The 25287-nt window shown below is 37.0% G+C and overlaps 1 protein-coding gene across 3 annotated transcripts in view; it reads right to left on the reverse strand.

Moving 5' to 3' along the window:
• KLHL28 (kelch like family member 28) overlaps positions 1–25287 on the reverse strand; it is a 39715-nt gene continuing 14428 nt past the window's right edge. For 2 of the 3 annotated variants that reach the window (XM_010380446.2, XM_010380447.2), the window contains exons 2-5: positions 21328–22226; positions 10269–10712; positions 6992–7200; positions 4510–4871 (exon numbers count right to left, since the gene is read on the reverse strand). In XM_010380446.2, the coding sequence (XP_010378748.1) occupies positions 4708–4871; positions 6992–7200; positions 10269–10712; positions 21328–22226 (1716 nt within the window). In that variant the 3' untranslated portion in view covers positions 4510–4707. Of the gene's footprint in view, positions 4872–6991; positions 7201–10268; positions 10713–21327; positions 22227–25287 lie in introns of all 3 variants that reach the window. The other variant, XM_010380445.2, reaches the window with a different exon arrangement.

The raw sequence follows: 25287 nt of genomic DNA on the forward strand, positions 1-25287 counted from the left end.
TAGATTTTTCATTTTTATTTTAAAGATTTTACATTAAATGAAATTTAACCATAACAATTACAGAACATTACCACAATAATATACACAAATAACCTTTAAAATAAAAAAAAGAATACAATTCTCAACTAGTTAAATGACACTTTAGTATGTAAACATAAATAAAATAAAACCCTGATGCTAAAAAGTTACATGTTCAGAGGTAAAATACACATACAAAAACATTTAAACTACCACAACTAGATCACATTCTTTGCAAGAAGAGTACAAATATTAGTACTCTACAGCTACAAAATTTCAGAATCCTGTTAAAATCAAAACCGTTGCTGGTTTATAATACACAGCACAATTCATAAGGCAAAAATATAGGCATTATCATCCAGTTCTTTAATTTCACTTGTATTTTAAGGCAAACTTGGAACTTTTTGCTTAGTATTTAAAAATAAATGGGACTTACACATGGTAACTTGACAAAATTAACAATAAATTATCTCTAGTTAAAGATGTATAATATAAAAGACATATGGATAACAATTTTTCTCTCTGCAGAGATGTAAACTGGATTTTTATTTGACTCCATATTCACACCAGTAGGAAAATTTGTAAACCTATTGTATTAAAAATGTATTGTATTCCTCACTCTTTTCAAATGTGTATTAACACCAAACCAATGTACTGTAAGTGAAAATCCAGTGCATATCCAGCCATAGAATAACTGTTATCTAATTAAATCATGTCTAATTAAAGTGCTGTTTACAAAGGGAAAAAAGGTTAAGAAGTAGAACTGGATGTTAACTCGACATGTGACATCTTATAATTCCTTAACTTTTAGACTACAGAGGTTATGAGGTTATCACAAGTTTACTGAACTTTAAGCAGTAAGTGTTTATTGTAGAATCTGATTTTCCTGAAAATGAGCACTTAGGTGACAATACTAGGAATCCAACACCAAAACTGAAAATAAACACGACATGTACATATATTTCTCTCAAAGTCAGCCAGAGCCTTGATACTACAGGAAATATATGTATTTAAAATGTCTATAGTTTTCTTGCTAGAAAATACATTATCCAATTCTAGGAGATTTGGAGTTCTATAAATATTAGGTTTTTAAATATTTCTTTTTCATGCCAATAAAACCTAATTGGACCCTAAGGAATTGCTTATGCATAAACTAGGTCTCTAATTACTTCTTATGATGTCAGAGATAAGGAATTAGATTCATCCTTCACCAAAATAGTTATTAGGGTCTCTCCCACTATATTTTACTCTCTTTGGGTGAAAAAGAGTCTATCTTATCTCTCTAGCTCCCACAGCATCTAACAGAATGTCTCATACATATAGTAAACCCTCTGTATGTATCAGATTATCAAAATAAAATTTCAAAACCTAATGCCATTTTCCTATCACTTGATACCACTTCCTATAGTTTAATATTCACTCATATTTAAAACAATAACAGCAATAACATAGAATTTGTAAATATCCTTGGAGCTACATTAAAAGTCACTTACATTCTATTACAACATCCATGATTATTGAATAGCCAAAGGTGCCTAACAGATTAAGTCGTTATAATTATAGAAGGCAAGTATCTTGCAACCGATTGCATTAATTTCTATTTCCCAGTGCTGCTCTTTTCCAAAATATTTCTGGGAAATCTTAAATAGCTTTTCTCTTCGTGCCTGAATATGTATAATTATTTCTAATACTTTTAATCATGAGGATTTATAACCAAACATTTTGGTCCTTTTTAACATTAGAAACATGTGGCTTTAAAGTCACAATTTGTCAGCAGAGTGTTCACAATGAAACTTCTCACAAATTTGTAAAAGAAGGCGCTAATGTAAACATACTAGTTGTCAGGTCAGATTAGTAGCTCTGGTTGCTACGAATAGTACAGTAGGTTAAGCAATTCTAAAATAAATATACTTATAAATTTTGAACATTTTTCCTCTTCCCTTCACAGATTTTCATAATTTGTTCACTGGTGTATGGCTCCTACTACTGCCCAAGATATTTCACATTTAGTCTTCATCAAGATGAAATTTAGATTTTTCAAAAACAATGACCAGTATATGTTTTTGATCTATTTTACCAAATGATTATACACTAATTTGATAGTGGAGATGATACATGAGTAAAACGTTAAAATACAATGTATAGATGTGTTTATAATTAAAATCATTTTCTTTCTTTTTTTTGTATTTTTTGAGGCGGAGTTTCACTCTTGTTGCCCAAGCTGGAGTACTATGGTGCAAGCTTGACTCACTACAACCCCTGCCTCCTGGGTTCAAGTGATTCTCCTGCCTCAGCCTCCCAAGTAGCTGGGGTTACAGGCACCTGCCACAATGACCAGCTAATTTTTTTGTATTTTTAATACAGACAGGGTTTCACCATGTTGGCCAGGCTGGTCTCGAACTCCTGATCTCAGGTGATACACCTGCCTCGGCTTCTCCAAGTGCTGAGATTACAGGCATGAGCCACCGCACCTGTCCTAAATTCATTTTCCATAGTCTTTCAAATTCCCTTATCTTTTGGGAATAGGGGATTAAAAATAGTATAAGAGGATATATTTAATAATTTAATTGCTATAAACAAAGAAAACTGAATTGGGAATTTAAAACTAAATATGTGATGAATCTATTTTAAATTGCTGTTCTTTAAAGTCTGGGCCAACTACAATAGTGCACCTATTTCTATGCAATAGATTTATTCAAATCAATGAAAAAGTTATTGCTATATATTATTATGTTATTCAGACAAGCAACATAGAAAATACTCAGACTATCAGTCATATTAGTTGCTCCTGTTGAGTTCTAAATTAGAAGAGACTAAAAATCACTTGCAAGGTTTTATAATCTGTGCAAATATTCATAAAGCATGATACTACGTTTATGATTAAAAATGATTTTACATAGTTTTGTAGTATATATTCAAATCTACAACTGGCAGTTTATGGAAGAACAAAGAACTGTAAATTGCCTGGCTATAGTATTCAAGAAATAAACATATATACTAACAAATGAACCTATGTTTTATCATTACAAATGGCTTCTTAACAATAGTCTAGAACATTATGGCACTTAAGAATATAATATCAATTTTTTTCTTAGGAAAAATTATACACTGGTCTTGAGGAGACTTTATAAGGAGATCACAGACAGGTTTAAAAAAAAAATCAAGGAAAAGAAAATCAAATGACTATAGTTCCAAAATGCAAGTACCAACATCATAATAAAATGCAAGTGAATGTGTTTAAGACTAACAGACATTTACTAAAACATGCTAAAATCAAATAAATTAACCACTTCCTTTAAATAAGCTGTCACTGGCTACAGCAAATAATTTCACTTTAAAAGATCATTTCTTTAATCAAAGTAGAACTCAACTTAGAACCATTACTCAAGTAAACATTGAGTTCCAGTTTTCCTCAATAACATTAAAATATTCAGTTACCTAAGAAATGTACAAAGTAATGCATAACTGCCTAGTGCTTTATATTTAATGCATATATTTCTGTTTTTAAGAAGGACATGTAATATCTAGCACAAGAAGAAAGAAGATCAAAAGTGTAACTTTCTTTAAATCACTATTCAGGAACCATGAAAAGCATAACAATGCTTGATGATTTTTGGATGTTAACATTAGTGTAATCACTAACATTTTTAATAAGCACAAATGAATCAAGCCATTAAAAATGCAAAAGACTATCAAAACATGTCATGCATATCTCATACTGAACATCCAATAGGACATCAGTTACAGCCTTGTTACAAATCCTACAGTTAGCACCATTTTTATATCTGAACGCTATGAAAAAGCAAAGATCTTAAAAAACTAAAATTATTATAAGGATATATGAAAAAAATTAATATGCACTAAGAATGGTACTAAACACTGCTCAAATATTTACATCAGCACTGGAAAGCCTGCTGTACTACTGAAGAAAAACTGAAACAACTGATATACTTAAACTCCTATCCATGCTAACCATAGCACAGACAGGTAATTAAATTCATCCAGCGTTAACCTGTCCATATACAAAAGGCATAAACAGTAAATATCTGACTTCCTAAAATAGGGCCCCAAATATCATGATAATAAAAGCAATTGTCTTAAAAATTTATTACATCCCTAGCCCTAAAACCATTTAGCAGGAAGAGTATTCATTATGGCATGTTATTTACAACCCTTAAAAGTACCAAAATAAAAAGCAGCCCTTTATTTGTTTTAAAACAAATGAAAAATGTGAAGCGTTTACATCCAAGAAGCAGTATCAGCATTCTGTCCATTCATTCAATACACTCCAGCACCTAAAGCATCGCTCATCCTAGTAAATCATGGTATCAGGGAAGGAGAGCTAGAAATTAAAAAAAAAAAAAAAAAAAAGCAGCAACGTTTTCTCTACACGTACACTTACGAACATAAAACTAGTATATCTCAGTCTTCGCAGAAAAAGTGCACAATTCAATTGACAGGGTCTTTACTTTTTTTTTTCCCTCTTTTTTCTTTTTGATTATTGATTTACTGTGTCATCAAGAGCAACCAAAACTACTTGTCAATTAAAAGTACCCAACAAAACTTTGAGTCTTCATGCCACTTCAAGTTAAAAAGAAAGCAATGCAGCTTGTGGGTTTCAGAAAACTGGGCCATCTGTTCATGCAGTACAAGTTTCACCACCATACTATTTCCGAGAGTTCACATTTGTCAAAGTGCAGTTAACCCAAAATTGCAGCGACAGTATATCATGCCAGCTGAATCCAGCCACATATCTGAGATAGGATCATATTTCTGCACTGTATTCAGATAGGAAGACCCTGAGTGACCACCGACGACATAAAGGTAGTTATCGATCACAGCAGCACCAACTCCTAGGAGAGGGTAGCAAAAAGAAGAAACATGTTAACCGTGAAGTATACTTTTTCTCACTAAAAATAAATTTGTATTTTAATGTTTTATTAAAAGACATTTTAACAATCTATTATTAATTATATTATACAACCAATATACACTAGTCATCCCCTTATCTGAGTTTTTGCTTTCCATGCTTTCAGTTACCTGCAGTCAACCATGACTAGAAAATAGGGAATACTGTACAGTAAGATATTTTGAGGGAGACCACATCCACGTAACTTTTATTACAATATATTGTAACAATTGTTCTATTATTGTTGTCCCTAATCTCTCACTCTGCCTAATTTACAAACTAAACCTTATCATAGATATATATGTATAGGAAAAAACATTATATAAATAGGGTTTGGTACTATCTGAAGCTTCAGTCCACCAGGGTTCTTGGAACATATCTCCTGTGGGTATGGGTGCCTACTGGAGCAATATGCGCTTGATGGAAAAATAAAATCCTTAAAATAAAATAAGAGTTATTGAGGTGGGAGGATGGCTGGAGGCCAAAAGTTTGAGGCAGCAGTGAGCTATGACTGTACCACTGCATCCCTACCTGGCTCGACAAAGTAGGGCCCTGTCTAAAAACTAAACTAAAATAAAAGCAAGAGTTGAAGTCTTCCTTTACCTCTCCTCTCTAATTCTACTCTTCCTTCCCCTTCACTAAAGGAAAACAGAGTATATATCTTTCCATAGGCTTTTTTTTTTTCAAATTTCATTTCATTCTAGAAAAATCATTTTATGAGGTTTCCAAATACACTGAAATATTTAAAATATATTAAATGACATAATTTATGCTTCAAAAAATTCTACTTTAGATATTATCGTATATAGTTCTAAAAAGAAACAGTTTACCCCAATTTTTTAAGTTCTCATTATTTCTGTGGCTTTCCCTCTCAAGGATACGAAAGAAACAAATTATAGTAAACACTAAAATAGTTCATTTCAACTTGTCCTTTCAGTTTCTCTTGCATGTTTGTTTCAAGAGATTCTTTAATCATAAATATAGGTTGAACATCCAATACCCAAAAATATGAAATCCAAAGTGCTCCAACATCTGAAACTTTTTTTTTTTGAGACGGAGTCTCACTCTGTCTCCCAAGCTAGAGTGCAGTGGCACGATCTCGGTTCAAGTAATTCTTATGCCTCAGCCTCCCAAGTAGCTGACACTATAGGCATGTGCCACCATGCCAGGCTAATTTTGTATTTTTAGTAGAGACGAGGTTTCACCATGTTGCCCAGGCTGGTCTTGAACTCCTGACCTCAAGCAATCCTCCCACCTCGGCCTCCCAAAGTGCTGGGATTACAGGCGTGAGCCACACTGTGCCTGGCCCAACATCTGAAACTTTTTGAGAACCATATGATACTCAAAGAAAGTGTTCACTTAAGCATTTCACACTTTAGGGTTTTTGAACTTGGCATGCTCAACCTGGTAAGCATAGTGCAAATATTCCAAAATCCCAAATCCAAAACCTGAAACACTTCTGGTCCTAAGCATTTTGGATAGGAAATATTCAACCTGTATGAGGAGTGCTCCCTAAAGCATTTCCATCAGTATCTTAAAACCTTTCCCTTAAAATGATGAGTTTGAGTTCAAAGAAAACGATTTCTCCCAAACCACAAGAGTGGATTTGTTTTTTTTCTATGAACTCTGAAATCCAACTTTTTTGATCAACTATACCCCTTGGGGAAGAAAGAACATTTGAAAGTGAACATACAGATTACTGATGTACAATAGAAAACAAAACAGAACAATCCAAGAGTTGTATATATGTAACATATGAAGAGATGACATTTGTTACATGGACAAAAAGAGCTTCTATAAATATACACTCCAGTATAAGCATTTCCCAAAATGTATTCAGCAAGTTTGAGAAACCATAATATGCACACTGGCATATAAAAGTCATAAGAAATCTATATACTTTTGTCTAGCTAATTGTCTTTCAAGTTTACCACATACAAGTTTTTTTTTTTTTTTCTGGACAAGTAATATTCCTACTGCTATATTCCAAGGAACTATTATTGCAATTACATCATTATAGAAAACACTGCCTTATACGTTTGGAAATTAATAAAATTTTATTACCTGTTCTAGGTTCTTTCATTGGTCTACACACAGTCCACTGATTTTGATGAGGATCGTATCTTTCAATGCTGGACAAATGTGAGACTCCATTATGTCCACCCACCACAAAAATAAAGCCTAGCATGACACCCACGCCAAAGTGAATCCTTTTATCTGCCATGGATGCAACCATCTCCCAGGAGTCCTTACTTGGATCATAACGCTCCACACTGCAAATATTTTTAAAAAAAAATTAATTTACAGATCTTTTGTGTCATTCTTCCTGTCCAAGCAAAACTAAAACCCACTACAGCTTTAAAAGTTCACGTAATAGAGAGATATTAAATAAGAGTAGTCTGCCACAAATGCTTAGGTTTTGCTGATAAGATTGCAAGGATAAAAGCTTACCTTGTAAACAGGGTGCAATTCCATATGCTATTCCATTATATTGTGCAAGCAGCAAAGTATATTAAGAGCACAGAACTTGGAGTCAGAAAACCTGGGTTCAACTACTAATTCTGTACACCTAGGGCTGAATGAACCTTAGCTCTACTGCTGTGGATTTGTGTAATCCTGAATAAGTCATTTCCTCTCACCTGCAAAAATGAGGATAGTGCAACCTCAAGGGATTCATGTAAGAATAAAGTCAAATGAGTATGCACGTGACTTTGAAAACCACTAATTGAATACAGATTTTTTTTTTTTTTTTTTTGAGACGGGGTCTCGCTTTGTCACCCAGGCTGGCGTGAGGTGGCGCGATCTCGGCTCACTGCAAGCTCCGCCTCCCGGGTACACGCCATTCTCCCGTCTCAGCCTCCCGAGTAGCTGGGACTACAGCCGCCCGCCACCTCGCCCGGCTAGTTTTTTGTATTTTTTTAGTAGAGACGGGGTTTCACTGTGTTAGCCAGGATGCTCTTGATCTCCTGACCTCGTGATCCAGCCGTCTCGGCCTCCCAAAGTGCTGGGACTACAGGCGTGAGCCACCACACCGGCCAGATTTTTTTTTGTTCCTAAACTTTATTTGTTTATTTTAGAGACAGGTCTCGCTCTGTCACCTAGGCTGGAGTGCAGTGGCACAAGCATAGCTCACTGCGGTCTCAAATTCCGGGACTAAAGTGATCTTTCTGCCTCAGTCTCCTGAGTAGCTAGGAGTAAAGGTACATGCCCCCATGCCTGGCTTGAATATAGAGGTTTTTAGGATCTTCTATACAGTTAAGGGAAAGAGAAGAGGAAGGGGGGGGAACCTGTTTTGTTTTGTTTTGTTTTTTCCCCTCACTGGAGAATTCATGTGGCTTACTGCAAAGCAATCACTGTAGATTGCATAGCACAAACTGGCTAATCATATAATCTCAGGGTGATTTAGGAGTACTCAGGAATTTGAGTCAAGGCTGTGTTCCAGAGAACCTGTGGCATTTCCAAGCTGCATTATGGAATCCAAATTAAATTAGAATTTTCAAAAAGGCTTCCCTAGAAAATTCTAGCAGCTGTTTAAGACTATGGTTTCCTCTGAAGGGGCACAAAGGCAGGGAGGTAAGATTGCTGGGCTTGTTCTGGTCCTAACCTAATTTCCTGAAAAAACCATAAGCATTTAACAGGCTGTGACACTATTCTGGAGTTCATAATAGAGACTGGGTAACAATGTTTCTGAAAGAACTCCGGGGTAGAATCTATTAGACCAAAATCATTGAAGAAGAGTTGATGAACTGCAGCAAGACTTTCAAGATAATCAAATTTAAAATACTTACCCTTTTATCTTACAAATTTTGGCCAGAAATTTTTCAAAGAATAGAAATGCATGTCTATGTCCCAAATATTTTTCCTTCAACTAAGGGCAATAAATAAATAAATAAATAAAAGGAGGAATACTTTGGCTTCAATTGAAGTAAAAATTTACAGATGAAATGCTGTTGTGCCATCATTTTCGCAGTAAACAAACCATGGCATTTGTAGAGGATGAGTTCCAGGATCCACCCCATCCCAAGGATACCAAAATCTGCAGATACTCAAGTTCCTTATATAAAACAGTATAATATTTGCATATAAGCTACACATATCCTCCTGTATACTTTAAATCATCTCTAGATTACTTATGATACTATGCAAATAGCTGTTATACTGTATTATTTTGTTTTTTATTATTGTAATTTTTTTCAAATATTTTTGATCCACAGTTGGTTGAATCTGTGGATGTAGAACCCATGGATATGGAGGGCTGACTGTATGATCTCTCATTAAAATACTTACAATCAAAATAACACAAACCACTCTAATTACTATTAAATATACAATCTTTTCTTTTCTTTCTTTCTTTCTTTCTTTTTTTTTTGAGACAGGGTCTCACTCTGTTGCCCAGGCTGGAGTGTAGTAGTGCATTCAAGGCTCACTGCAGCCTCAACCTCCTGGGCTCAAGCAATCCTCCCACGTCAGACTCCCAAAGTATTGGGATTACAGGCATGAACTGCCACACCTGACCAAAGATAAAACCTTTGGAACATCAATTTTCAATAAAGGTTCAGAATTATTATTAATTTCTCATATAACTAGTTACTTCATACTTTTATTTTCTCATATATATTTCTCCTTTATTCAGATAATACTACAGAATACAGATATCACAAATTCAAACTCCAGCACAAGTCAAATACCTGATGATATATGTATGATTACAGAAAAAAATTCAGAAAGGAATATTTAAATAAGGTTTTAAGTTTATGATGCATTATAATATTGTATAGACATACAGGAATTAAATTTCTACTTCTTTATTCTATTAAGCAATACGAGACAATTTACATACCGTGCACATAGATGTACACACCACACAAAATCTAAAGTTGTCTAACTTCATCTTATTTTTAGGTTTCTGAGTTTTAAAATCTAGTCCATTTATACTGAATGAATGTAAAATTTTTTTTTTTTTTTTTTTTTTTTTTTTTTTGAGACGGAGTCTCACTCTATCGCCCAGGCTGGAGTGCAGTGGCCGGATCTCAGCTCACTGCAAGCTCCGCCTCCCGGGTTTACACCATTCTCCTGCCTCAGCCTCCTGAGTAGCTGGGACTACAGGCGCCCGCCACCTCGCCCAGCTAATGAATGTAAAATTTAATGAGAGGGATTTGATTGTTAGGTTTGTATTAAATTCCCATTTAAAACAATTACAATTATATCCATGGAGCAGATTAAGTTTCCCAAATGCCGGAAGTTCATTCATACACAGAAATTGTTTAAAACTCAGAAATTATTGCTAATAAGACTTTTAAAAATCCACAAACATATATTATTTAATTATTAAGTTAAATACCTGTTCATGTGGGCAGGACCATATCCACCAATGGCATATATCATTCCATCCAATACAGCTGCAGCAAAACAACTTCTTGTTGTAGTCATTGGTGCCACAGGTTGCCATTTTCTTATTTTGGGAATGTACTTCTCTACAGATTGTAAATAAGATTGTCCGTCATAACCACCTAAGGCATAAAGTTCTCCTGCAAGTACTACTACTCCAAGAGTACTTCGGCTTTCATTCATTCTCTCTAGAGAAGTCCAAGTATTTGTATCAGGATTCCAGCATTCTACTGAATTTTCATGTTTTCTGATAGTGACACCAGGACGCACATTAGTTTCAATACCACCTATAACATATACTTTTTGGTCTAAAACGCATATTCCAAATTCATAGCGAGGAATGTTTAGGGGTGCCAAACCAATCCAAGAGTCATTTTGAGGAAAGTACATCTCCACACTAAAGAATAAGCAGAAAAAAATTAAAATTTAAAAACCAAATTTTTAATCTTATTAGTAATCAGGGACACAAAAATTAAAACCACAATAAACCATGACACACCTTCCAAAGTGGCAAAAAATGTAAAGTCAGATAATAACTGTTGGCAAGAATGTGTAGCAAGAAATGCATACTCCCTTGGTGAGACTGTAAACTTGTATAAATTACTCTGGAAAACAATTTTACATTATCTAAAAAAGTTGAAGATACATGTGTCCTGATTCAGCAGTTACATTCCTATGTATCTACTCTTCTGAATGTCTATTATAACTTTGCATCTAGACACATATACACAAATGTTCATAGAAGCACAACACAATCATCCACCAAAAGGAGAATGGTTAAAGTGTACTTATGTGTCCTGTCTGAGCAACTCTACTGATGAGAAAGGCAGGCATACATATATGTCCAAGGAGTGTTTACTGCAGTATTATTGTAACAGCTCCAAAGTGGAAACAATCCAAATGTTCACCCACTATAGAGTGGATAAATTGTGCCATATCATACAAGAGAATACTATATGGCAATGAAAGGAACAAACTATAGCTACATGTCTCTTGGGGAATCTTATACACATAATGTTGAGACAAAAAAGTCAAATTCAAAAGGATATTAACTAAGTTCAAAAACAGGTAAAACAAATCTCTGATTAGGAATGAGGACAGTGGTCACCTTTGGGGAGGACAAGAAGGGAGCTCAAGGTGGCTTTTGAGTGTTGGTCATACTCTGTTTCTTGAACTGGTTTGTAATGTTTACTTTGTGGTAATTCACTGAGCTTATATTTGGGATTTGTACGTTTTTCTCTGTGCGTGTAACACTTTAACACTTAAAATTAAATTTTTTATTGTAGAAAGATGAAGTATATTATGCTTATATACTATATAACATATAAATTAAGTGAACCATTTCCTCATGCAATGTCACAGATGAATTTCACAAACATTGTTCAGTTAAAAAACATCTGTGAATAATATATATTACTGCACTTATATTAAAATGTGTAAAACCTAACAATATATTAGGGCATATTTAATATGTGGCACAATTATAATGAAAAGCAAGTAAATAGTTCATATAAATTCAGGACAGTGGATACTTGTGGAGGAAGGGAGATGGTAGCAAGGAGGGGCACATGGGGACTTCAGAAGTATTGTTAATAGTCTGCGAAGCTGGTTAATAGGTACTCGAGTATTTATTCTTGATACCCTGCACCCATATACTATATAATCTTTTGCATATACATATATATCTTTACCCCCCACCCCAAAACCTAGGAAAAAGTAGCTAATGTCCCCAAACTCAATAATGTAACAGCATAAAAAAAGTCCTCCATCCAGCATAATCGAGGTATATTCATTCACTCTATAGTTACTGAATTCCTATTTAAAGTCAGTTTTTGTTATAATACTTGTTTTAAAAATGTGAAATTGATGCAATGATATATGATGGAATACTTTGACCCTAACAAGGTTTAAAAGAGAATGGGAGATAAGGAAGTGAAAACAGGGGGTATAATTTTCCAATGGTTTTTACTATAATGAGTAAAATAAATGTGAGCAGGTAGCTATCAAGTGGGGCAGAGAAAGACCAAGGGGACCAAAGGGGATTAATTTAACCTGGAAGCTTAAACCAAAATGTGTTTGCATGCTGACAGTAATGATAGATATAGCACAGAGGGAGAAGGTAATGATATAGAAGAGAGATAGGATAAGTGGAAAAGCAAAGTCTGTGTAATGGAGAGTGAATGGAATCTAGTGAATAAGTAGAGAGGTGGAAAGGTTGGTCTTAGAAACAACTTGGTAGATTTGGTGTTGGGAAGATGGGCTAGTTCTCTTCTGGTTGCTTCCAACTTTTCAGTAGAATAAGAGGTAAAGGGAAGGGGTTTTGGATGTTTTTAAGAGAGTAGAAGGTGTGAGACATGAGGGAGTCAAATAATAAACTGATTAAGGAAATGTAGAGTGTTACTGGGGAGTGCTGAAGGCCCCATGTGAGGTAACTTAAAATGGGTATGTAGGTTTCTCTAGTTATATTCTGCTGCTCAGATACAGCCATGGCATAAGTGGACAACTGAATTTAACTAGATGAGTATGACAGAGGAACAGAAAGGCAAAGGGCCATGGCGTATTTAAAGGAATGACTGTGATGTTCCTCGAATCTAAGCTGGGTAAGCTAGGAAGATAAGAACATGTGGTGGTTAAAGAGCAATCAGTTCTAACTAATTATGGGGCCAATGGATGAAGAATCCTGAAAGGGACAAAGACTCATTGGAGGGTGTGTACTGAAAGAAAGAAACTGGCAAGAAAAAACCACTGTCAAAGAGTGGAATGTGTGAACCAAGATTTTTGAATGTGTTGAAGTCACTGGTAATGACAAAGGCTGGCATCTGAAGTAGGAACAGTCTAGGACTGAGCCCTCAACCTGTGGGATATGGCTAACTCTTAAGACTTAGTGTCAGAATTGAATTTTTTCTTTTTTTTGAGACGGAGTCTTGCTCTGTCGCCCAGGCTGGAGTGCAGTGGCACGATCTCAGCTCACTACAACCTCCGCCTGCTAGGTTCAAGCAATTCTCCTGCCTCAGCCTCCTGAGTAGCTGGGATTACAGGTGTGCAAAACCACGCTTGGCTAATTTTTTTTTTTTTTTTTTAGTACAGACAGCGTTTCACCATATTAGCCAGGCCGGTCTTGAACTCCTGAACTCATGATCTGCCTGTCCAGGCCTCTCAAAGTGCTGGGATTACAATCACGATCCAATGTGCCCAGCCCAGAATTGAACTGTTAAATACCTAGTTGATATCAGAGAATTGGAAAATTGGTTGGTATGAGAGTAAGACTTCTCAGTGATAGTAAGACTAAAGGTTATGATGATGGATTATCTAGAAGTTATGGATTTCTGGAGATGATTTAGCTAAATACATACAACATATAATGTCATTAGTCCTTATGGTCTTTTGACAGTGCCTTAGTTCATTTTCTACTGATATAACAGAATACTACAGACTGGGTAATTTATAAAGTACAGGAGTTTATTTGGCTCAAGGTACTGGAGTCTGGGAAGTCCAAGAATATGGTGCTAGATTCTGGGAAGGGTCATCTCATGGTGGAAGACATCACATGGATAGCTAGCAAGCCTGTGCACAAGACAGAGAAAATGGCAGCCGGACTTATCCTTTTATCAAGAGCCCACTCCTGCAATAACTCACTCCCACAATAATGGTATTAACCCCTTCAAGAGGGCAGCACCTTCAGGGTCTAGTCACCTATTAAAGGCCCCACCTCCTAATACTGTTCAATGGCAATTAAGTTTCCAACATATGAACTTTTGGAGAACACTTTCAAACCATAGAACTTTGCCCCGGCCTTCAAAATTTGTGTCCTTCTCACATGCAAAATATATTCATTCCATCCCAATAGCCCCAAAAGTCTTAACTCATTCCGGCATCAACTCAGAAGTCCAAAGTCCAGAGTCTATCTAAATCATATATGAGCGAGAGTCAAGGCATGATACATCCTGAGGCAAATTACCTTCCTGCTATGAGCCTGTGAAATCAAAACAAGTTATTTACTTCCAAAACACAATGGTGAGAAAGGCATAGGATAGATATTCTCCTTCCAAAAGGGAGAAATAGGAAACATAAAGGGTAAGAGGCCCCAAGTAAATCCAAAACCCAACAAAGAAAACATTAAGTCTTTATTTTATTTTATTTTTTTTGAGACGGAGTCTCGCTCTGTCGCCCAGGTGGAGAGTAGTGGCGTGATCTCAGCTCACTGCAAGCTCCGCCTCCCAGGGTTCACGCCATTCCCCTGCCTCAGCCTCCCGAGTAGCTGGGACTACAGGCGCCCACCACCACGCCCGACTAATTTTTTGTATTTTTAGTAGAGACAGGGTTTCACCATGTTAACCAGGATGGTCTCCATCTCCGGACCTCGTGATCCGCCCGCCTTGGCCTCCCAAAGTGCTGGGATTACAGGCCTGTGCCACCGCGCCCAGCTGAAAACATTAAGTCTTAAAGCTGGTGAATAATCTCCTTCGACTCCATGTCCTACTTTCTGGATACACTGGGGCAGTGTTCCAAAGCCACTTCCATATTTTCAGATATTTGTTATAACAATGGTCCCACTTTTTTGTGCCAGATTTCTGCCTTGGTACATTTTCTGCTGCTATAACAAAATACCGGATAATTTATAAAGAACAGAAGTTTATTTGGTTTTCAGTTTTGGGGGCTGTAAAGTCCAAGAGCATGATGCCTGCATCTGGGAAGGGTCATCTCATGATGGAAGACATCACATGAAGTGCAAGCGAATATGTATGTTAGACAAAGAGAAAATGGAAGTAGGACTTACCTTCTTGTCAGGAGCCCAATCCTAAGATAACTAACCTACTCCCACAATAATAGCATTAATCCCTTCATGAGAGCAGGGCCTTATGGCCTAATAACCTTTTAAAGGCCCCATCTCTTAATATTGTTAAAACAGCAATTAAGTTTTCAAAACATGAATTTTGGAGGGACACATTTAAACTATAGCAGAGGGCAAATAATAATCAGTTCTAATAAGAGTTTCATTCTTGACTTAGACCTGTGGTTTATAGTGTTGAGTGATGTGGCTGAATGTCCATGAACATTTAACATATTTGCACAACTAGTCAAAAAATGCTTTCAATATATTGCCATCTTTATGACTCCTTATGTGTAAGTAGAAACAATACAGTTCTCAGAGCTTCCCAATTTTCTTTTCTTTTCTTTTTTTTTTGAGATGGAGTCTTGCTCTGTCACCCAGGCTGCAGTGCAGTGGCGCAGTCTTGGCTCACGGCAGAGCTTCCCCAATTTTCTTAAGCTACCTACCCAATCTCCACTTTCTTCTCTAGCAGGCTTCCTTTCTTAATTAAAGAAAACTAAAACCACTGGACAAGTACTGTTTTAAACCCTTGCTTTCACCCCTCCCCCAGTCAGTAAACCTCAATTGTCTTGAGGCATAAAGATTCTCTCTCTCTCCTATTCACAACTTTCTATCCTTACTTTTGATATCAATCTCTTCTATTTCCTCGAAGATCTTGCTCCATCAATAAGCATTCATCTATCTTATATCTTTACCCTATCCCTCTTTACTTATCTCTTTACTCATCTAATTATAAAAATACTTGGAAGCCTGAGGCGGGTAGATCACAGGGTCTGGAGTTCAAGACCAGCCTGACTAACATGGTGAAACCTTGTTTCTACTAAAAATACAAAAATTAGCCAGGCGTGGTGGCATGTGCCTGTAATTCCAGGTACTCAGGAGGCTGAGGTAGGAGAATTGCTCGAACTCAGGAGGCGGAGGTTGCAGTGAGTTGAGATCACGCCACTGCACTCCAGCCTGGGCAACAGAAGGAGACACCTGGGCGACAGAGCAAGCCACTGTCTCCAAATAAACAAACAAACAAAACAACCTCGTGTCTCTCTCTTTAAGAACAAAATAAAACCAAACAAAACTTCCCCTGATGCTATAAGTTACTGCCTTAACTCTCTCCTTCCTGTCTCTAGCAAGATTCTTAAAAGTCTTCATTCAGTTTATTTCCTTAGTTTGTATTCGCTTCTCAGCCCATTGTAATGTATCTACAGCATTTCTACAACTCTGCTTGAAATTACCCACCAAGGCCGGGCACAGTGGCTCACGCCTAGTAATCCCAGCACTCTGGAAAGTCGAGGCGGGCGGATTACCTGAGGTCAGGGGTTCGAGACCAGCCTCAACATGCAGAAACCTCGTCTCTGCTAAAAATACAAAATTAGCCGGGCATGGTGGTTCATGCCTGTAATCCCAGCTACTTGGGAGGCTGAGGCAAGAGAATTGCTTGATCCTGGGAGGCAGAGGTTGCGGTGAGCTGAGATCACGCCACTACACTCCAGCCTGGGCGATATGAGTGAAACTCTGTCTCAGAAAAAAAAAAAAAAAAAAAAGAAATTACCCACCAAAAGTCATTATGGTCTCCATAACGCCAAGTTTAAAAGCCACCTTTCCACTTTTTATCTTTCTGGATCTTTCCAGTGCATTTTAAATAGCTGATCACATTCCTTCCTTCTTGACACACAAATTCCTTGGCTTTTATGACACTATTCACTTGGTTCTCCTACCGCTAAAAATGTTCCCCAGATTTTCATTCACAATCAATCCTTTTTCCTCTCTATATTTTCTCACCAGGCAAAAGGAGGGACATTTAACTGTCAATAACTCCATCAAAGACTTCATAGTTTTAATTCATACTTCTAAACTATACTATATGCTGATGACTTTCAAATTTGCAGCCCTGAACTCTTCTTTGAGCTGTGCATTCATATACAGCTACCACAGAATATCCTCTACCTGGATATTTCATGGGCATTTCAAACTCAATGTGTCCAAAACTTTTCCCCTGAAAGTGGCTTCTCCTCCCATATTCTTTCTCTCTCTCTCTGCATATATGAACCACCCATGTAATCATCTAATCAAAATAACTCATTCATCTTGGATTCCTCCCTCTTCCTCATCATGCCTCTCTCATATCCATTCAAACACCAAATCCTGTCAATTTACTCTCTTAAAACATTTTTAAAAATGAATGTCCCATTCTCTACCTTCACTACTTCTACCCTAATTTAGGATCTCATCATCTCTTGCCTATATTAGATAAGAGGTTCTACAACAACATCTTATTTAATCAATCTGATATTAATCCTGGCCTCTCAATTTTTCCCATAATACAGCCAGAATGATCTAATATACAAATATGATGATTTCACTAACCTCCTTAGAATGGTTTTGTAACCCATATAAAAGTCTTTTTTTTTTTTTTTTTTTTTTAAATCATGGCATACAATACCTTCTTTGACTTGGTTCAAAGACCACTGCTTGACACTTCTTGGTTAGAACCCTCTACTTCTGAATACCAATCAGCTTTTAGTTTCCTGAATATCCCATAATGTATCGTGCCATTGTGTCTTTGCATATTCCCTGTGATCTTTCTTCTTTCTCTGCTTGATTCTTGCTTAGCATTCAACACTCAACTTGTACATGAAGTTCTCTACAATTTCTCTTCCCTAAATCCCCCAGATGGGATAAATGGCTGTCTTTAATGTTTCTATAAAATTATCTTGATCATTGCATAAACATTATGTATTATTTTCTATATGTCTCCTTTACTAAATTATGAACTTGTTGAAGGTCAATTATCTAGCAGTGTATCTGATGCACAGGTGTTTAATATCTTTTGTAGAGTTAAACTGAATGATCACTCAGGTTAGTTTTAATTTTTCCAGAGTTATAATAATGCTGCAATAATCAGTTCTGTGCAAATACTTTTAATTTTAAAAAATTTATTATGATAGATTCTATGATAAAAGATTACTGTGTCTAAAGATATGAACAGGTCTTATTAATCTTCAATAATTTGTTTTTTTTGTTTGTTTGTTTTTTTTTTTGAGGCGGAGTCTCGCTCTGTCGCCCAGACTGGAGTGCAGTGGCCGCATCTCAGCTCACTGCAAGCTCCGCCTCCTGGGTTTATGCCATTCTCCTGCCTCAGCCTCCCGAGTAGCTGGGACTACAGATGCCCGCCACCTCGCCCGGCTAGTTTTTGTATTTTTAGTAGAGACGGGGTTTCACCGTGTTAGCCAGGATGGTCTCGATCTCCTGACCTCGTGATCCACCCGTCTCGGCCTCCCAAAGTGCTGGGATTACAGGCTTGAGCCACCGCGCCCGGCCAATAATTTGTTATTTTTAATAGTTGAGAAAATAAGAGGCAACTGCTCAAAAATTTTTATACTATAGGCCAGGTGCGGTGGCTCACGCCTGTAATCCCAGCACTTTGGGAGGCCAAGGCGGGCGGATCATGAGGTCAGGAGATGGTGATCATCCTGGCTAACACAGTGAAACCCCGTCTCTACTAAAAATACAAAAAATTATCTGGGCGTGGTGACAGGCGCCTGTAGTCCCAGCTACTCTGGAGGCTGAGGCAGCGAAATGGTGTGAACGTGGGAGGCAGAGCTTGCAGTGAGCCAAGATTGTGCCACTGCACTCCAGCCTGAGTGACAGAGGGAGACTCCATCTCAAAAAAAAAAAATTTTTTTTTACACTATAAATACATATTTGGAAATTTTTGTCATAATATTTACTAATATAATTTACTTTATGCCAGTAACCAATGTGTTTCAGAATAAGAGTTAAACAATCAATTCGTGTAGCTAACATAACTAATGTTCTATGTGTAGCCCAGTCTCAACACTACTAGTTTTAGATTAAAGTTAAAATGTACTATGAGGCTGGGTGCAGGGTGCAGTGGCTCTTGCCTGTAATCCCAGCACTCTGGGAGGCCGAGGCGGGTGGATCACCTGAGGTAAGGAGTTCAAGACCAGCCTGACCAACACGGTGAAACTCTGTTTCTACTGAAAATACAAAATTAGCGGGGCATGGTGGCACATGCCTGTAATCCCAGCTACTTGGGAGGCTGAGGCAGGAAAATCACTTGAACCTGGGAGGCGGAGGTTGCAGTGAGCTGAGATTGCACCACTGCACTCCAGCCTGGGCAACAACAGCCAAACTCGGTCCCAAAAAATAAAAAATAAAAAATAAAATAAATAAATAAATAAATAAAATGTATTATCAGACTTTTTTCTTTTTTTTTCAAGACAGGGTCTCATTCTGTCACCCAGGTTAGTATGCAATGGTGCATTCATAGCTCACTGCAACTTCAAACTCCTGGGCCTAAGCAATCCTCCCGTCTCAGCCTCCCGAGTGACTGGGACTACAGGAGTGCAACACGGTGCCCAGCTAATATTTTAAATTTTTTTTTTTTTTTTTTTTTTTTTGAGACGGAGTCTCGCTTTGCCGCCCAGCCTGGAGTGCAGTGGCGGGATCTCAGCTCACTGCAAGCTCCGCCTCCCGGGTTTACGCCATTCTCCTGTCTCAGCCTCCCGAGTAGCTGGGACTACAGGCGCCCGCCACCTCGCCCGGCTAGTTTTTTGTATTTTTTTTAGTAGAGACGGGGTTTCACCATGTTAGCCAGGATGGTCTCAATCTCCTGACCTTGTGATCCGCCCGTCTCGGCCTCCCAAAGTGCTGGCCTCCCAAAGTGCTGGGATTACAGGCTTGAGCCACCGCGCCCGGCCAATATTTTAAATGTTTTGTAGGGACAGGATCTCGTTATACTGCCAAGGCTTGTCTCAAACTCCTTCCTCAAGTGATCCTCCTGTATAGGCCTCCCAAAGTGCTGGGATTACAGGTATTGCGAGACTTTTTTTTTTTTTTTTTTTTTTTTTTTTTTTTTTTTTTTTGAGACGGAGTCTCGCTCTGTCGCCCAAGCTGGAGTGCAGTGGCCGGATCTCAGCTCACTGCAAGCTCCGCCTCCCGGGTTTACGCCATTCTCCTGCCTCAGCCTCCCGAGTAGCTGGGACTACAGGCGCCCGCCACCCTCGCCCAGCTAGATTTTGTATTTTTTAGTAGAGACGGGGTTTCACCGTGTTAGCCAGGATGGTCTCGATCTCCTGACCTTGTGATCCACCCGTCTCGGCCTCCCAAAGTGCTAGGATTACAGGCTTGAGCCACCGCGCCCGGCCGCGAGACTTTTTAAAGATGCAGAATTTATCAGTTGCCATTGATGAAACATCAAGTTTCCTAATACTGGAAAGGGAAAAGCAATCTACCAAATTTTTGGAAATGGTCAGAAATCCACAGTATTAAAAAATATATATTAAACACAAAAGTTTTCATGAAGCCATTCTATCTAAGAAAAAGCAAAAATAACTTCAAGCTATATTTTCAATGTATAAAAGTTACTAGTATAATGCACCAAATTAAGGCGAACTATCACCATGGGCCAAATTTAGCCCACTAGCTATTTTTATAAATAAAGTTTTACTGGAACACATCCATGTTCATTCATTTATGTATTATCTATGGCTGCTCTCACACTACAATGGCAGAGTTAAGTAGATGCCACAAAGATTACATGGCTCACAAAGTCTAAAATATTTACTGTTTGGTCCTTTATAGAAAAAGTCTCAGAATTCCTAATCTAAGTTATTGGGGGGGAAAAAAACATACTTCTTAATTCTGTCTTCTAAAAAATACTTACACTGAAGAAAACAAATTGCACTCAAAGTACATAATTTATATCAGTATCCTGTTTTTTCTCATTTCTTTGGTAGCACTTCTAATGAACTGTTTTCATTCAAACCCATTCCTGTCACCAGTTCCCTCACCACAGGTTCCTAGTTCTCTTCTTTGGTATCTTCTGATATAATTGATAATAATAATAAGTCTCTTCTGATGTGGTCTGACTCAAAGATGTAAATGGTTCCAGAAAAAAAAAAAAAAGACATAAAATGGAATAAAAGTTTGTGAGTAACCAGGTAGATAAAGTGTGCCTTGGGGAGGTGGTTAATAATTGAGAGTATTGTAGAGAATGAATGACAATAAAAACAATCATGTAAGTATTTTAGGAAGAAGAAAAAAAAACTAAAAAGGAGGAAAGAAAAGTAAAAATGAAAATCAAACTATTTCTAAACTATAGAAAATCTGCACATTTAAAAAGCATAAAAGCATCATTCATTTAGGAAAGCCTTCTATTTACCTATCCAAACAGGCAAAGAGTCCAGATTTCCCTCCTACTGCACAAAGTACTTTGGGAGCACAGCGAGGTCGTGTCATCAAGACTGTCTGATGAGAGAGTCTATGTTCAGGCATAAAGTGGTACTTTAGGGCTTCATTCAAAAGATGTTTACAAGTACGATCATCACGAATAAGATGATTTGCTTCATATAGTCTAGTGAGAAACTTAACGCTTAACAATGGTAATCGTACACTGTTTAGTAACTGTGCTAAGTATTTCTGGCGTTCTTGTACATCATACTTGATCCAAGACTCTAATGCATAAAAAACAGTCTCTTCGGTAGCTACATTCAAACAGTCATTGGAAACAATTTCATCCAAGTCAGCATGTGTAAGCTCAAAAAACTCTTCAGTCTGGCAAACAGCTTCAAAATTCTGGCATATGTATTTAGTGGCTGCCAAATAAAGGTCATGGCAACCATACGTTTCTGCAAAACGAGAAATTCCAATACAATTACCAGGATCAAGTTGGCTTTCCAGAAATGCACAACATTCTTTCAGGACAAGTTTTATCTGGAGTAGGTTTGCTGCTGGCAGGAGAGATTCAACTGTGTCCTGAGATATAAAAACAGTCCCTGTATAGGCATATTCCACAATGGCCTGGAGAGCAGTTTCATCAATGCATTGAAACTCAACCTCACTGTTCTCTTTTTCAGAAAGGTTTCCAGTGAACATAGCTTTGAAATACGGGCTGACGCTAGCAAGTACCACTTTGTGAGCATGAATTTTAACATCACCTACTCGAAGAATGATATCACAGAGTTCGTGATGTTGGCGAAGAAGATTCAAGCCCTGCAGAAGTTGTTCAGAATGCAAGTGGGTTAAGTTAGCAAGCATGTAGGTCGGGGATGTGTGGTCCATCTACAGAAAAATAGAAAAGCATAGACAGTTATTTCAAAGTAATCTTGTCAATAATACTGCTTTTCAAATAGTACAGAATAATCAGATTTGTAATTTATTTGCCTGTTCATTGGTTTTTAAATACTTCATAGTAAATACTAGAACTAGAGGCTTTCAGAGTTAGAAGGGATTTAACAATCATATAATTCAACATTATTTATTATAGATATTAGGAAATGGAAGCCCAAAAAGTTACATGAGATGCCCTAAACCATAAAAATCTCTGACAATGGACTTTTGGATCAAAACTCTACCAACTTTTTCATTTTGTTTCCCTTGCATTAAATTCAAGTCTGAGCTATCACTGAAATAAAATGAAAATATGAGGGGAAAAACTTGCTTAAAGTAAAATTATATGTAGAACAAACAACCCTATTTGCCAACCAACAGATGCTTTAATTGGACAGAAATTTCATATTAACACACTTTACCCAAAATTCCAATAATTGCTTTGATAGAGGGTACTGAATTTAATGAAGGTACTATTACTACTCATTAATTTAATTAATTACGAACAGAATCCAAAGTTTCATAACGAGGGCAATAAGGCTCACTTACTGATCTATATATACCATACCCACTCAACTTTTTTTTTTTTTTTTTTTTTTTTTTAGACGAAATCTCACTCTGTCGCCCAGGCTAGAGTCCAGGGGCATGATCTTGGCTTACTGCAACCTCTGCCTCCCAGGTTCAAGCAATTCTCCTGCCTCAGCCTCCCAAGTGGCTGGGATTACATGCACCTGCTAACACGCCTGGCTAATTTTTATATTTTTAGTAGAGATGAGGTTTCACCATGTTGGCTAGGCTGGTCTCAAACTCCCAACCTCAAGTGATCCACCTGCCTCAGCTTCTCAAAGTGCTGAGATTACAGGTATGAGCCACCGCACCTGGCCTCAACTCTTGATCATTAATTCAGATCATGCCCACTCAATCTACTTGCCACTTTGTGCTTCTGGAAGATGAAAAAGAATAAAAATAGCAGGGAAGAAAAAGGATGAGAAAGAAAAGAAAGTGGACAGACAATAAAGACTATGGTAGGCAGAATAATGGCTCCCCAAATGACATTCACATCCCTATCCCTGGAACTTGTGAAAATTACTTTATATGGCAAAAAGGGACTCTGTAAAGGATTAAAAATTTTGAGATGGGGAGATGATACTGGATTATCTAAGTAGGTCCAAAATGCAATCAACATGTACCTTTTAAGAAGGCAGAAGGAGACGTGACACAGACAGAAGAGGAGGTCATGTGACTAAAGAGGCAACGACTGGAGTGCTGCAGTCACCAACCAAGGAATGCTGGCAGTCACCAGAAGCTAGAAGAGGCAAGAACAGATTCTCCCGTAGAACTTCTGGGAGGAGCATGGTCCTGCCACCTTAATTTTAGCCCACTGACACTAATTTCAGACTTCTGGCTTCCAAAACTGTGAGAGAATACATTTCTTTTGTTTTAAGCAACTGAGTTTGTGTAATTTGTTACAGCAACCTTAAGAATTAATACATGAATATTTCAGAATGGACTGTAGCAGTTGCTTAGATGAGACAAAAGGAATACAGGACATGTATATAATATAAGCTATTTCCTTCCTGTCTCATTCACATTTTAGTCACAAGTTATGGCAATAACAAAAAAGTACATTTGGTTTCCATCTTAAAACCATCAATTCCATCAATTAAAACATTTTGAACACTATTGAGAGAGTAAAGAACTTCATTCTTATACATTTTTAAGTGGAAAAAATCAACTCTTGAAATTTTTATCTTCGTCAAGTACGTAGTTGTTTCATACTTATTTCACACTGAATTTTAAGTCAGTTAATAAATTATGTTAATATGGCCACTTTACAGCTGATAACAGCCTCTACTGCTGATCTCTGCAAATAATCTCACACCTATCTACCAGAAAAATTCTCAAATGTTATTGCAGTCATGGTATAAACAAGTCCCAAGAAGCTTCTGGGTCTTCCAGTAGATACTCTTTTTCCAGAACATAATACATACTAGTAAGAAGATGGCAATCAGAAGGCATAAGTTTAGATCTGTACACCTTCTGTTAGTTACTCCAGTGTTCACGTTTTTAACCTATGTAACTTCTTTTAGCCTCAGTTTTATGAAAAAGTTAAAATCTAGACTTAGAAGTGAGGAATGAATAACAGGAAAGGCAAGTCAATAGAAAAAACAGGTAATGGGGTTAAGAAAGCAGTCCTTGTTAACTTTACCTTCTCAATCTTTGTTTTCCTTATTTGCAGAATGAGATCAAAATAATACCTGTACTTTATTATTCAGGTATTAATGTAGCTGAGGTTTTTGAGGATCAAATCAGACAATGTACATAAACACATGATAAACTATAAGAATAAGTGATATTGTACTACAGTAGTACTATGGTAGTAGTGAGACAATAGAGATAAAGCAATATCAGTGAAGAACACAGACTTTGGAAATATAACGTAATGAGTTTTAGTCCCATCTGGATCTTGAATTGTATTATTAGGGGGAATAATAGGTACCAGCCTTTCTTAATCTAAGTACTAACTGTTTGATTCATAAAATAAGAATACCCCACTTATCTCAGAAGTTTAACTGAAAGTGATTCTCTAAATTATAAAGTTCTGCACAATATACAGCTTGAGGTGTTAAGAATATAGTATTTACGCTTCACTGTACTAAACTGCCGCTTCCCAATATCCCCACTTTCACTAATTCCCATTCTTTCCCACAACGACCTTTTACTCTTATGATGCTCATGTAATGACTATAGCTCTATATAAAACTTGCTATCTCCCAAATATTTTCTTACCACACGCTAGATTTTGTCTATAACCTTTCTCTTCTCATCTTCCTTTCCTCCAATTCAAATTCTCAAAACTGAAGATCAAAAATTAACTTTACCTGGATGTCTATAAGCATTTATTTACTATATTCCTTTTATTTACTAATTTACTATATTCCATTTATTTACTAATTCCTGCAATTAATTCAATTATATGAGTTGCTCTGTAAAACATACTCCCTTCAACTCT

The sequence above is a fragment of the Rhinopithecus roxellana genome, chromosome 5 (assembly GCF_007565055.1).
Source record: "Rhinopithecus roxellana isolate Shanxi Qingling chromosome 5, ASM756505v1, whole genome shotgun sequence".
NCBI lineage: Eukaryota > Metazoa > Chordata > Mammalia > Primates > Cercopithecidae > Rhinopithecus > Rhinopithecus roxellana.